At 34.4% G+C, this 13548-nt stretch overlaps 1 protein-coding gene across 3 annotated transcripts in view; it reads right to left on the bottom strand.

Annotated features, from left to right (window-relative positions):
• TAB2 (TGF-beta activated kinase 1 (MAP3K7) binding protein 2) overlaps window positions 1-13548 on the bottom strand; it is a 91200-nt gene that overhangs the window by 11514 nt on the left and 66138 nt on the right. For all 3 annotated transcript variants that reach the window (XM_059400916.1, XM_059400917.1, XM_059400918.1), the window contains 3 exons: window positions 2193-2353; window positions 1895-1988; window positions 423-503 (listed from right to left, as the gene is read on the bottom strand). In XM_059400916.1, the coding sequence (XP_059256899.1) occupies window positions 423-503; window positions 1895-1988; window positions 2193-2353 (336 nt within the window). The remainder of the gene's footprint in view (window positions 1-422; window positions 504-1894; window positions 1989-2192; window positions 2354-13548) is intronic.

The raw sequence follows: 13548 nt of genomic DNA, 5'->3' as shown, positions 1-13548 counted from the left end.
GTGATAATTTTCAATAATAATCATTCATTTGAAATTCAGAGTATTGTGATTATACAGAATTATGCATAAATAAAATACTCATGAAAAAAAAACTTCCCTAAAGTATTGTTCTCATCAGTTATCTAAAATTTTAAAGAGTACAAATTTTACTGATTTTTTTTTCCCCAAGACTTGCTATTTTAGGAGTATATAATGAATCCTAAGGACATGAATATTACTTTTAAAGAGCTAAGTACATTACACTTCTGCATGCTCCCCCATCCCCAACATGTAAATGAAAATAAGCAAGTATCTTCCTAATGAATTCATCCACGAATGCCAAAGTTGAAGCACTTATAGAATGGAAGGGTGCTAAGAACAAAATTTTCTAAAATCTTGGATTTCAAAATGTAATGGTTTTCACACATAATGAATACACTAACCTTTGGGTTTTGGTGGCACAGGACCTACAAATCCAATATTGTCATAAAAGTTATGAATAGCGCTGGGATTAAAATGTGGTCCTGAAATATATAAAAAGTAAATGTATCAATGTTTATAGCTCAAAAATATTTAATTTTATTTTCCAAAAAAAGCAAGTATTTTCTTTCTAAAAAACGTCACAGTATAAACAGAAGAAATGCTTTCATTTATTTTGCACCTCTAATCTCAAATTACATGTAAGGATGTCAAAACAGCCAAGGAAGGTATAATACAGTACTCACAACAGATGTTTAAGTGGTAAATGGGGGAAGAAGTCAAACTTAACTGTTAGTAAGACAGTAATAAAATTACAACTAGACCACTGTTTTATGTGCCAAGTTAAAATAACTTACAATTTAACAATTTAAAATATAATTTCAAATGATCAAACATGATCTTAAGCAAAAAAATAAATAGCTTGGCCCCAAATAAGTATTAAAAACCTTGCACTAATTAAATATAATGGTTCAGATGACAAAAGGAGTAAGTTAAGAACTATGGTTGCTAGATCAGCACTAAATTCCTTTTTCTCGCTTTTTAAACTACGGCATCTTCATAGAGTATTTCAAGATACATGACTTATGGAGGTTTTAAAAGAAAATACAACATTATCATCTTTCAACTTGATGGATTTTCAGCACACATTTAAAAAGAGTAACTAAGGACTTCTTTTTTGTTGGTTTCCTTCTCTTATCCTGTCTTTTCCATTTCATATATTTCTATTATTTCCCTAACTTCAGCTTTAGGTTTAAGTTATAAAATTTCCTGTTAGTTGCCTAAGGAACTGACTTAAATTGTCAAGATTTTTTGCTATAATAACCAACTATTGCTTATCAGGAATAGCTCAAGTTTTCATAATAAGCTTTCATAATAAGCTATCCTTGTTCTAAAAATGTGTAAGCCACATTTTTATTCCCTTTTCTGTTTTGTCAATTAAGAAAGTGCCATTAGGGTGGAGATGCCTTTTTAACTATGTTCTTAAAAGCACGATTCTAAAAAAACAAAAAAAACAAAAAAAAAACCCAAAAAACATGATAAAGCATGATTCTCAAAAGATAAAAGGAAAAAAGGAAATAGGAAAAAGACACGAGTACCTATATTTTAACCTTATTAAATATTATAAAAATATTATAAATATTATACATTCTACTAATATTTAATAGCAATACTTTTGACAACATAGCCATAATCACTGTCTTCCCTTAACATGAGAATAGAGTAGGTTTGAATAATACAAATCTTATCAAATTATTCATAAGCCAAATACATAATTTATTCTGGAAGAAAAACAGAATAGTTTTTAGTACTATCTGGCTCCAAAGTCAAACCTGAGACAATTGAAGATTATAACTGCTAAGTTTGTATTCAGCCACAGGAAAAGAGTTGGCAAATTAATACAATGAATTTCAGTTGAATATGCACTGAACTTTACCTCGGGCTTGAAAAAGATCAATTTCTTTGGTTAAGCAGTCAATGTCAATCTGGAGTTGTCTATTACAACTTCTCAACTGCTGCATTTCTTCGAGCTGAAAAATAAGTCCGTGTGAGAAGGATCTGCATTGAATTCTCTTGTCATTAGTTAAGAGTGGAGTTTGGCAGGGGAGGGCGAGAGCAAAGAAACAAGTATGAATTGAGAGCACTTCTAAAAAAACCAGATCAGCTTTTTACACCTACGGCAGATCGCGGATTCTCATGTTCAAGCACAGAGGTCACAAGAGTTACAGACTTACTGAAGGTATTTGGGATATGGAATTTGATCTTTTCAGGCGCCTTCTAGTTAGATTATTTTCCATTTCATTGACCTCAGATTTTAGTTTATCCAGCTTTTTCTTTTGAATCTCAAGTTCTCTTTGAAGTCGTTCCATTCTGGCCTTCTGGTGTACCAACAGAGCTGCAACACATATTAGTAAACATGAGGACCCACCCACTTTAGTCAGTTAACCTTTAAGCTGCCTTGGGAAAACAAAACAAGTAAATATTTCTGCAACAAACAAGAGTATGCCAAGATACCTTAAAAAAACTATTCTGAGTTTAAATGTTTAAAATTTCAAAAATTTTAACCCGCAAATTATTTTAATTATTTAAGCAGACAAACATTACTACTTGTTTAAAATTTTTTTAAAAAAGTGTTTGGATAAACCCCCTTTCTGGCTAAGGATAGTACTTTTAGTAGCTATTACTTCTCTAAATGCTCCAGTCTAGTCAACTACTCTAGTAACTGCTATTTAATTAACATCTGACCCCCTGAAAGGTTAAGACCTTCAACTCTAAGAAGCCTGATGTGTTGGGACTCTGCTAAGGTATTCTAATATGAACACTTTGCAGACATTTTAAAAGGGAATGTGGGTTAAGCTAAATCCATTTTGATGTATGCAATAAATAAAACAAAGCAATTTCAATACATATAAATGTTATCATTAAATTGTTATTTTTTTTTTTTAAGAGAGAGTGCAACCATGTGAGCAAGGGTGGGGAATAGGGGACAAAGGGAGACAGATAATCTAAGTAGGTTCCACTATTCAGTGCAGAGCCTGATACGGGACTCAATCTCAAGACCCTAAGACCATGACCCTAGCTGAAATCAAGAGTTGGACACTTAACCAACTAAGCTACCAAGGCAGCTCCAAATTGAGAAACATTAGTATTAAATTATTCAAGTCACAAAGTAAAAATGATACCACATAGAGAAATCACTCATATTTTGTGAAAATATTTTCCTAAAGTTTGTTTTTTTTTTTGAGAGAGAGAGTGTGCGTACAGGCACAGGTTAGGGAGGGGGCAGAGGGGGAGAGAGAATCTTAAGCAGGCTCCATGCTCTACACAGAGCATGACAAGGGGCTCGATCTCATGACCCTGAGGATCATGATCCAAGCTGAAATCAAGAGTTGGATACTTAACTGACACCCACGTTCCTTTATTTTCCTAAGATTTTTAAAGAAAGAAATTATGTAAATCAGACTTGTAGCATGAATGATAAACTGCATGGGAAACTTTCTTAAGTCATAAAAATCAGTGTATGTTCTTATGATTAATCCTTGGACAATGTAAGCCTCCTTTTTAGGGTACTGGACTGGAAGTAAAGATAACCTGTGGCCACTTTTGTAAAAAGTCAGCTTGGGATGATTCTATCATGAGAAAACAGGTGGATTTAGAAAAGTACAGTTAACAACCTTTAAAAAGGAAAACTATTAAAATGAAAAACTCAAGTAGATTAAACAGAAGATTAGATTAATGCTGAATAGTCATCTTCAATTAATCTCAAATTTTATGAATCTAAAAAATAAGAAAAAGACTATGGCACATTTGGGCTATTCAATCTAGCAGTGTATTCTAGAGCCAGAATTGGGGTATGGAAGGGGGGAGGCTATTAGGCTCAAGTACTTCAAAATTAACCTTAAATGGTAGGTAATCCCGCCCCCCCCACCCCCGCCAAAATCTGACACTGTTCTAATCCATAGATGCTTCGTCTGTAATTCTCCTTTCTTATTTATTGGAAGAAATAAATACTTGGGCATAATGTTTCATGTTTTAAAAACCATGGCTGATTCTTTTTTGATAAACACTAAAACACTGTTAACCTTCCTCCCATTTTAATACATATTTTGTGACTTCAGGGAGGTGTTTTTGGAGATAAACATGTTCTTGGTTGAAAACTTGCTGTGTCTTTGTTACTTTCCTATCAAGCTTGTTTTGTCAGACTTTTATTCAAATTGGCTTATTTATGTGAACTGCAGTTTTATCCATCTATTTCCAAAATATAATTCTAAATAAGGGTTTGTTCATTCTCCTAAAAGAAGACGAGGGTGTAGGTTGTTATTTTTTGACTGGGACACAAAGAGAAGAAAAGCTGGAAGCAGGACTATAGTGAGAATGAAGGACAAGGCAAAGGAAGATGAGGAATAATATACTTTCTTTCATTTCTAAACTCCAACCATCTACTGATAATGTGTCTCAAGTGGCATTATTTAGAAATTTGTTCAAATTTGTCATTATTTATAAGTAGCATTTCTTAAAATTAATACTCAAAAATTTTTCCCTAATGACTAAATCCTTCAATTTCTCTAATGACTAAATGATGGTTTATATTTACGCTGAAATTATAAAACAAGATATATATTTGTGGTACTCTTCAATATTATATTATGAGTGGGGATGAGAACAGATTTCCTAAGAAACTGAAACCCAACTTATAACACATTTGAGTGATCAAAATTTATATTGTAAGGGCAGAGAGTGAACCACAGGGTGAGAAATTATTATGACAATTATCCCCAGGCTAGTGATTTCTTTGGAGTGTCTGCTAGAAGCAAATGCAAACTGATTGTCAGCAATCCACTTCTACTACCAGTGAGCTATTACTAAGGGATCCATACGGAAAAATTGAAGAGAAGCTCTCAATAGAAAACTATGACCAAACAAGAAAATGATCTACCATGAGAATCAATGGCCCAGAAAGAGCCCCCACACTCAAAAGACAGGTTGAAGAATAGGAAAAGATATTTACAAATGATGTAAAGGGTTAGCGTCCGAAAACTACAAAGAACTTATAAAACTCACCATCCCAAAACCAAATAATCTATCCAGTTAAGAAAGGGGCAGAAGACATGAATAGACATTCTTCCAAAGACATCCAATGGGTAACAGATACACGAAAAGATGCTCAACGTCACTCACCATCAGGGAAATACAAATCAAAACCACAATGAGATATCACCCCACACATGTCAGAATGGCTAAAGTTAACAAGGGAAACAGATGTTGGGGAGGATGCAAAGAAAGGGGAACCCTCTTACACTCTGGTGGAAATGCAAACTGGTGTAGCCACTCTGGAAGACAGTGTGGAAGTTCCTTAAAAGGGGAGACTGCACTACTAGGTATTTACCCAAAGGATACAAAAATACAGATTCAAAGGGGGTATGTGCACCCTGATGTTTAAAGCAGCCTTATCAAGAATAGCCAAACTATGGAAAGAGCCCAAGTGTCCATCAACTAATGAATGGATAAAGAAGCTGTGGTGCACACGTACACACACACACACACACACACACACACCCCACACACAATGGAATATTACTCAGCCATAAAAAAGAATGAAATCTTGCTTTTACAACAATTTGGATAGAGCTAGGGTACATATGCTAAATAAAATAAGTCAGTCAGAGACCAGTATCTTATTTTACTTAAATGTGGGATATAGGAAACAAATAGATGAACATATGAGAGAAAGAAGTGGATAGCAAAAAAAGAAAGAGGGTGGCAAACCATAAGAGACCCTTAAACAGAGGGTCAGAGGGTCAGAGACCCACTTAAACAGAGAACAAACAGGCTTAATTGAGGTAGGTGGGGGATGGGCTAAGTGGGTGATGGGCATTAAGGAGGGCACTTGGGATGAGCACTGGGTCTTCTATGTAAGTGATGAACCACTAAATTCTACTCCTGAAACCAATATTACACTATGTGTTAAACTAACAGAATTTAAATAAAAATCTGGAAAGAAAAAAAAAAAGGAAAAGTACCATAAACAACTCTAGAAATTAGAAATATAGTCAGTGAAATGAAAAAATCAAACAAATGAAACAGCAGATTAGACAAAGTAAAAGACAGTTAGTGACCTGGAAGATAAATCTAAGATCATTACCCAGACACAGAGATAAAGTGACAGCAAACATTAAAGGGGTTAAAAAATCTCATGTAAGTCTAAAAAGGAGTTCCAGAAGAAGATAACAGAAAGAATGGAGGAGAGGCAAAATTTGATGAAGAGATGCTTGCTGAAAATGTTCCAAAACTAAAGAAATAACAGAATCTAGAAGATAATGCAATAATTTGATCCTCTAGATTATCAGAGCATGGATGAATAAATACATTTTTAGATAAAGTTTAGGGGAATTTACCAACCACAGATTGCGGCTGAAAGAACTACTAATGTTTTTTGATAAGACGGAAATTAATACAAAAGGAAAGAACAGATGAATAAATTCAAATAAAGTTCTAACTCTAAAACAATGGAGAAGGACCACGGCAGTGGGTGGGGTAGCATAAATTGCTTAGAAAAAAATAAAACTAGAACATTAGAAAATAACAAGAAATTGGAAATGTGAAGACCAGACAAGCATTCTAAAGTCTTAAAAGTATTTAGGAATACTCTCAAATGTTGCTAAACCAAATACACATGTTGGGGCACCTGGCTGGCTCAGTAAGTAGAGCATGTGATTCTTGACCTTGGGGTCATTGACCTTAAGCCCCATATTGGGTGTGAAGCCTACTTAAAAAACAATACACACACATGTTAACTAGCTAGGGATCATTAGTAGAGAAAGCTAAATAGAATGCAGTTTCTAAATTAAAAGACCAAATAAAAGGAGAAATTATTATTATTATCTGGTTAAACTTAGATGGCAGGAAAGAAGGAAAAAAGAAAAAAAATTAAAAAATCATGACAAGAATAATTCCAAATATATCAGTAATCACAACTCTAATTTAATTAAATGTATTTGTTTAGATACAAGAGATCTGCACATTAGATTCTTTAAAATTTGGGTATATGCTATTCATAAGAACACATTTAAAACAATTCATTCACACATTTAATATATTGAGAGTCTACTTATGAAATCAATGAACAGGAAAAATTCCTGCCCTTGTGGAGCTTACACTATAGAGGTAGGAGAGATGTGTGTGTGTGTGTGTGTGTGTGTGTGTGGTGTGTGTGCAAGAACAAGGCCCTAAAGAAGTGGTCAACAAACTGGACCAATGGACAAAAATGGCCCACTGCCTGTTCTGCGGAAAAAAAGTTTTACCAGAGTACAGCCACGCTTACTTGTTTACTTACTGTCTGTAGCTGTTTTTGTGTTACAACAGCAGAAGTGAAGAGCTATGACAGAAATTGCACGGCTTGCAAAATCATACACAGTTTATTTACTATTTGGCCCTTTATCAGATCATGTGGAGACTTGATCATATTAGGAAGTTTGAGTAGAAGGGGACTCATCATAGCACAGAAAGGTCAGGAGTAAAAGGACTAAAGTAAAATAAATATTTTGTGCTTTGGGTACCACTCGAAGAGACACAAAATAAAAGGAGTCAATTGCTGGGGATATTCAAAGTCTGTGGCACGCTAAAGGCAACATCAACACCCAAACCCAGCTCCGCACCTCATTGAACTGACTCAGCCCTTTAATAACCCACAGAAAAGAGAGGTGTTCTTGTTTCTGGGTGTAAATACTACTTATCTAGTCTCTTCTCTCTCTCTTTTTTTTTTTACACACAACATTTGGCATTTAACAAGAAATTATGAGACACACAGAAAGCAAGAGAAAAACCCAACATCACCAAGAGATAAGGCAATCAACAGAACCACACTAAAAGATGACCCAGATGCTAGAACTACCTGATGGAATTTAAAAATAACTGTGATTAATATGTTAAAGGATCTAGTTAAAAAGGTGGACAACAGGCAAGAACGAAGAGATAATCTAAGAAATGTAAATTATAAAAAAAGGGCAAATGCTGGAAATTAAATATGGCATCAGAGAAAACAGATTCCTTCAACAGGGGCACCTGGGTGGCTCAGTCATTAAGCGTCTGTGTTAGGCTCCAGTCATGATCCCAAGGTTCTGGGACCAAGCCCCGCTTCGGGCTCCTTCCTCAGTGGGAAGCCTGCTCTCCCCTCTCCTGCTGTCTCTCCCCTTTGTTGGGTTCCCCCTCCAGCTCTCTGTCAAATAAATAAAATCTTTAAAAAAAAGATTCCTTCAACAGACTTACCAGCACACTGGACACAGAAGAATCAGTGAACTTGAGAGACAGAAATTACCCAAACACAAAGAAAAAATTGAAAAAAAGAACAAAGCATCCAAGAGATGCAGGAAATATCAAACAGTCTAATAATACACATGTAATCAGTGAAAAACAAGTCTGAAGAAATATTTGAAGAGATAATGGGAAAATATCTTCTAAAATTAAGGAAAGACAACATATCACAGATTAAAGAAGCCCAGAGATCTCCAAGCAGTATTAAAACAAAACAAACCAGACATACCATAATCAAACTACTGAAAACCAAAGATATAGAGAAAATCTTGGCCAGTAGAGAAGTGTTTTTTTTTTTTCCCCTTAAGAGATTTATTTATTTACTTCGGAAAGATAGGGCATGTATGGGAGTGGAGGTTGGGGGAGCGGCAGAGGGAGAGAATTCTCGAGCAGACTCCCTGCTGAGCGCAAAGCCTGACAGGGAGCTTGATCCCCGGGCACCAAGATCCAAGATCATGAAGGGTACCAAGATCCAAGATCATGAAGTAGGCCAAAATCGAAAGCTAGTTGCCCTTGGTTGGGCAGGTGCCCCCACTAGAAAAGTTTTGAAAGTGACCAGATGAGTATAAAATCAAAATAAACCAAGTGTAGTAATACCCACTTCAGAAAAAAAAGAAGTTTTGAAAGTGACCAAATGAGTATAAAATCAAAATAACCCAAGTGTAGCAATACCCACTTCAGAAAAAAAAAAAATTGACTTTAGGGCAAAGTATGTTATGAGATAAAGAGGCTTCTTAATGATAAAATTCGGGGAGGGGGGTAGCTAGCATCCAACTTTGTTTCGAAAACTTATAGAAGAACATTCAAATTTATTTTCCAACCAGTGTATCTCAGAACATACATTCCAGGACAGGGGCTGAACACTCTTCCAGTCAGAGAGAGCTCCATTAGTAATCCCCAATATGATAGTTTTTGTTTCTATCAAAATACAAAAGTAAACTACAGAGTTGAGAGCTAGACAGAAGACCAATGTTAGCAGGAGATACCCTTTAACAACAGCCAGAAATATGATTCAAAAAAGATTTAGAAAAATGAAGGAGCCAGAGCTGCTGAAGGTTGTGGGGGTATTTTGAAGTTAAAGAGTAAATTCTTCAGAATGTTTCTGAAATAGAAAAAAATATTACATTCATAAAGAGAGACGTTTTTACAATGGCTAATGACATGACTTGCCTTTGGGGAAAATGGCAAGATATATCCTATGATTAGCCTGAAGCCCTAAAGTAAAATATTGTGAATCCACAGTCTGAGAATTTATGAGAGATTTCTTTCCAGTGAAAACAAAAACTTAGAGCAGAGTTATAATGACTATATTACTTAGAAGTGACAAATGTAGATTATAGACTATTCGGGATTTCTTAAGTATGTCTGTCAATTATAAACAAAATAAAAAGTGCTCTGAAGATAGCAGGAGAGATATATGACTCTTTCTTAGCAATTCTTTCTTCTAAGGGCCTGGATTTTTATGTGTCTAGTTCACTTTCATTTGTTGCTTGGGATTTTTAGATAGAAATCTGGGAAAGATGAATGACAAAGAAAAGAGGGGTGTCAAGGTAAATCATGAAAATTCAGCTAAAGCCAATGAACTCCTGTTCTCTAGTTGTGGTCTGTCTCCTAATTTTAACTTCTACCATATAAACCATTATACAGTACATATACATTAAGAGCCGTTATCAGACTCGTAATGAAGAAAATTAATTACAGTCATTTAAAAAAAATTATTTGAAAGACTGAGTGAGAGAAAGCATGAGTTGGGGAGCAGGAGAGCCAGTTGGGCAGAGGGAGAGGGAGAGGGATAAGCAGACCAGGGAGCTTGATATGGGGCTGGATCCCAGGACCTTGAGATAGTCACCTGATCTGAAGGCAGATGCTTAACCAACTGAGTCACCTGGGCGCCCCAATTACAGTATTTTTATAAATAAGACCCTTTTGGTCTGAATCAGGCTCTACCTAAGGAAGTTAGCTTTCACAGTCCTTCATTCTTATATATAAACCAACAGCCATGGATCACCACATATTTCATTAACATTTGACATGTAAAAGACCTAGATAAAGAGAAAGATTAAACCCAGATTAAGCAGAGATAATTCAGGAGCTAGACAAAAACTTAAATCCTAATTAGCATCATTAAGTGATCTGTGATATTCACATACCCATAAAACAATCTGCTGTGAGAAAAGAATTAGATAACTAGCTCTTAGAAATTAAAAACAGCATTTGCCGAAATGAAAATGTCCTATCTGGGTTGGAACAAAAATTAAGGAAGTATACTCAATTACAGAACAGGAAAGATAAGGAGGTAGAATATTTGAGGACTAACGATGAGAAAGAGAAGGCTGTCTAGGAAGTCAAATTGTTGTATAAGAGAAGTTCTAGAAAGAAACAGTGGAAACAGGAATCAGGAGGGGATTTTCAGAACTGAAAGAAAACACTAGCCTTCAAACTGAAGGAGTTCACTGAATGTGGAACAAGGATAATTTAAAGATAAACCTAAACCCAGATACATAATTGTGTCTATATATATTAGATACATATTTATATTTTATAACTATATTTATAAGATACTATAGTATACTATAGGTATACAGATACTATAACTATACTATATTTATAAGATACTATAAAATATATATAAATGTATATAAGCATGCATACCTTGGTAAAATAATATCCAGTCATACATGAGTAGTTACTATAATAAGGCATTGGTAAAGACTGTGCTTTAGTTTTATCTGTGACGTTTGCATTGTAACAGTATTTCATTCAGCCAAAAACACATTAATTACATTTTTACTATTCTGGAATCTGAGATTTTCTGGATTGGATGTGGAGCCCAGTGCAGGGCTTGAATTTATAACCCTGAGCTGAAGACCTGGACTGAAGAGTCAGATGCTTAACCAACCGAGCCACCCAGGCACCCCCAAGATAATTTTAATAGTTAAGGAATTTAAGTCAATTTCTATACTCCTTGTTCAAAGGACATTACCATGAGTAAAATGTCAAGGAAGGAAACAAAGTTAAACTAGTTCAAGAGCTTAAATATTATTACTTTGTATTTATAAATCAATATCCCACTATAGGAGAAACTTGCTTTTTTTGTTAGTTCATTTCATTTTACACTTGGAAAAATGCAGCATTTTTGAGTTTTCATTATTAAGTACATGTCTCAACTAAACCTCAAGCTCCTTGAGAGTAAACACTGAATTCAGTTTTGTACCACGGGGTATCTATATTAAACCTTGACAACTGTAGGCACTTGATAAATATCTGTTAACTGTAAAATAATGACAATTTGACTTTCAATGAATGACAGAGTAAAATACTAATTTTTGGTCTAAGAGATAGAAATATTAATAAAATAAAAACATGAAATTATTTTAGAGTTTCCTTGAATGTTTATCTTTAGTATTTATCACAGTGCAACTGAATACATTTTGAAATATGGCAAGACTTCTAGGTTGCTCACAATGCGGAAAGGTAGCTTTTTTTATATGCTAGTTCTACCAAGAAAATAAAATAACTTATGTATTTAACATCTTGATCACACATTGACTTTGTTTTCTAAACCTATAATCTGATATATATATATAGTTATATATATATAACTATTTGAAACACAAAAAAAGGGGAAGATAAGTAACAGAGAAAAAAAATTCAGTACCTTTTGAAATCCTCTTTCAGTCAAAATTACATTTTAGTAGATAAAGGTAATTTAAGTATGCAACTCCCTCTTGTGGTTGTTAAAATAACTATTAGTTAATTCAAATACTAGGGCCCGTAAGGCACCCCTCTAGGCATCTCTTTTAAGCAGCAGTTTTAGAAAGCTTAGTCTTTACCCAGCTTTTGTCAACTTTCAGGGAGCGATGGAAACAATTTCTTACTCAACTTTATTTGTAATTAGAAAAACACACCTCAAGTTTCAGATGATGTTAGCTTTACTAATTTTAGGTATTTAATATTGTAAATAACATAATTTCTCCAAAAGTAAAAAAAAAGGGGGGTATGCAGTGCACATATTAAAAGAATACCTTTGCCACTGGAAAATATAACAGGTATTTATGGATACAAAGATCTTGGGCTTATTATAAAAGAGAGAGAGAGAGGAGAGAGAGAAATTTGCCATTGGAAACACAATAGATATTTACAATAGATATTTATTCCTAATGTCTTTTATACTTTTGTCTGTCATAATGATTTTATATGCCTAAATCAGGTACATGCCTAAGTGACTGTACCAAGCAAGGTACAATGTCAGCTTCTAAAATAAATCAAGACTTTTCTAGACTCTAACTGTTGACAGCAGGGGTATTCGTTTTATATGCTAATGTGTAATTATTATCACTTGTTTAGTGATGGAGTCACAAAGGATTCAAAGATGGCAATTACTCATTAAAATAAACATCTTGATGTTTTCATCTACTTTCCCATTTTTAAGGAGACTCTGAAATCAGATCTGTCAACAGTGCTGCAACTAGGCCTGTAATCTGGGTAACAGAAATAACAAAACTATGAGGAATGATGCTTAACTCCTGTAATTATTTTTAAGAATCTTAAATTACTTATACTTCATATTAATAATAGAGGAGTATGAGATTTCTGCTTGATAACACTTTTTTGGCCTAATTTGTACATAAGATTCTAATGCAATCTTACAGCATTAAGATACAGATACTATCTAAAATTTTTGTTTTAGAGAAAAATAAAACCAGGCCTTAGAGAAGCCAAAAGAGCCTCCAAGAAATACAAATGGATGAACCATTAAAGAAACTGGGGACATTTACAGTTTAAAAAGGCTTACCCTTTTAAAGGGGGAATATATATGAAAATAACTATTTTCAAGTTTTTGAAGGGTTGCCACAGGTAAGAGAAATGAGGCCAATTCTATATAGTTTCAAAGACTATCACTATAATTTATGAGAAGGTATGTGCAAGATTTCTGATCTTTTGAAATACTGGAATGTTGTGAAGGGCTAGTTTCTTTCTTTCTTTCTTTCTTTTTTTTCCAAGATTTTATTTATTTATTTGACAGAGATCACAAGTAGGCAGAGAGAGAGGGAGGAAGCAGACTCCCTGCTGAGCAGAGAGCCCCATGCCCCGATCCCAGGACCCTGAGACCATGACCTCAGCTGAAGGCAGAGGCTTTAACCCACTGAGCCACCCAGGTGCCCCGAAGGGCTAGTTTCTAAATAAGACATAAACCCCAGAAACCAGAAAGGAAAAAAAGATTGGCAAATTTGAACATACAAAATTAAAGAAAATTATAAAACAAAAAAATTTATTGAT

Source organism: Mustela nigripes, chromosome 5 (genome assembly GCF_022355385.1).
Source record: "Mustela nigripes isolate SB6536 chromosome 5, MUSNIG.SB6536, whole genome shotgun sequence".
In the NCBI taxonomy this organism is placed as follows: domain Eukaryota; kingdom Metazoa; phylum Chordata; class Mammalia; order Carnivora; family Mustelidae; genus Mustela; species Mustela nigripes.
This window is presented reverse-complemented; position numbering and strand designations above follow the sequence as displayed.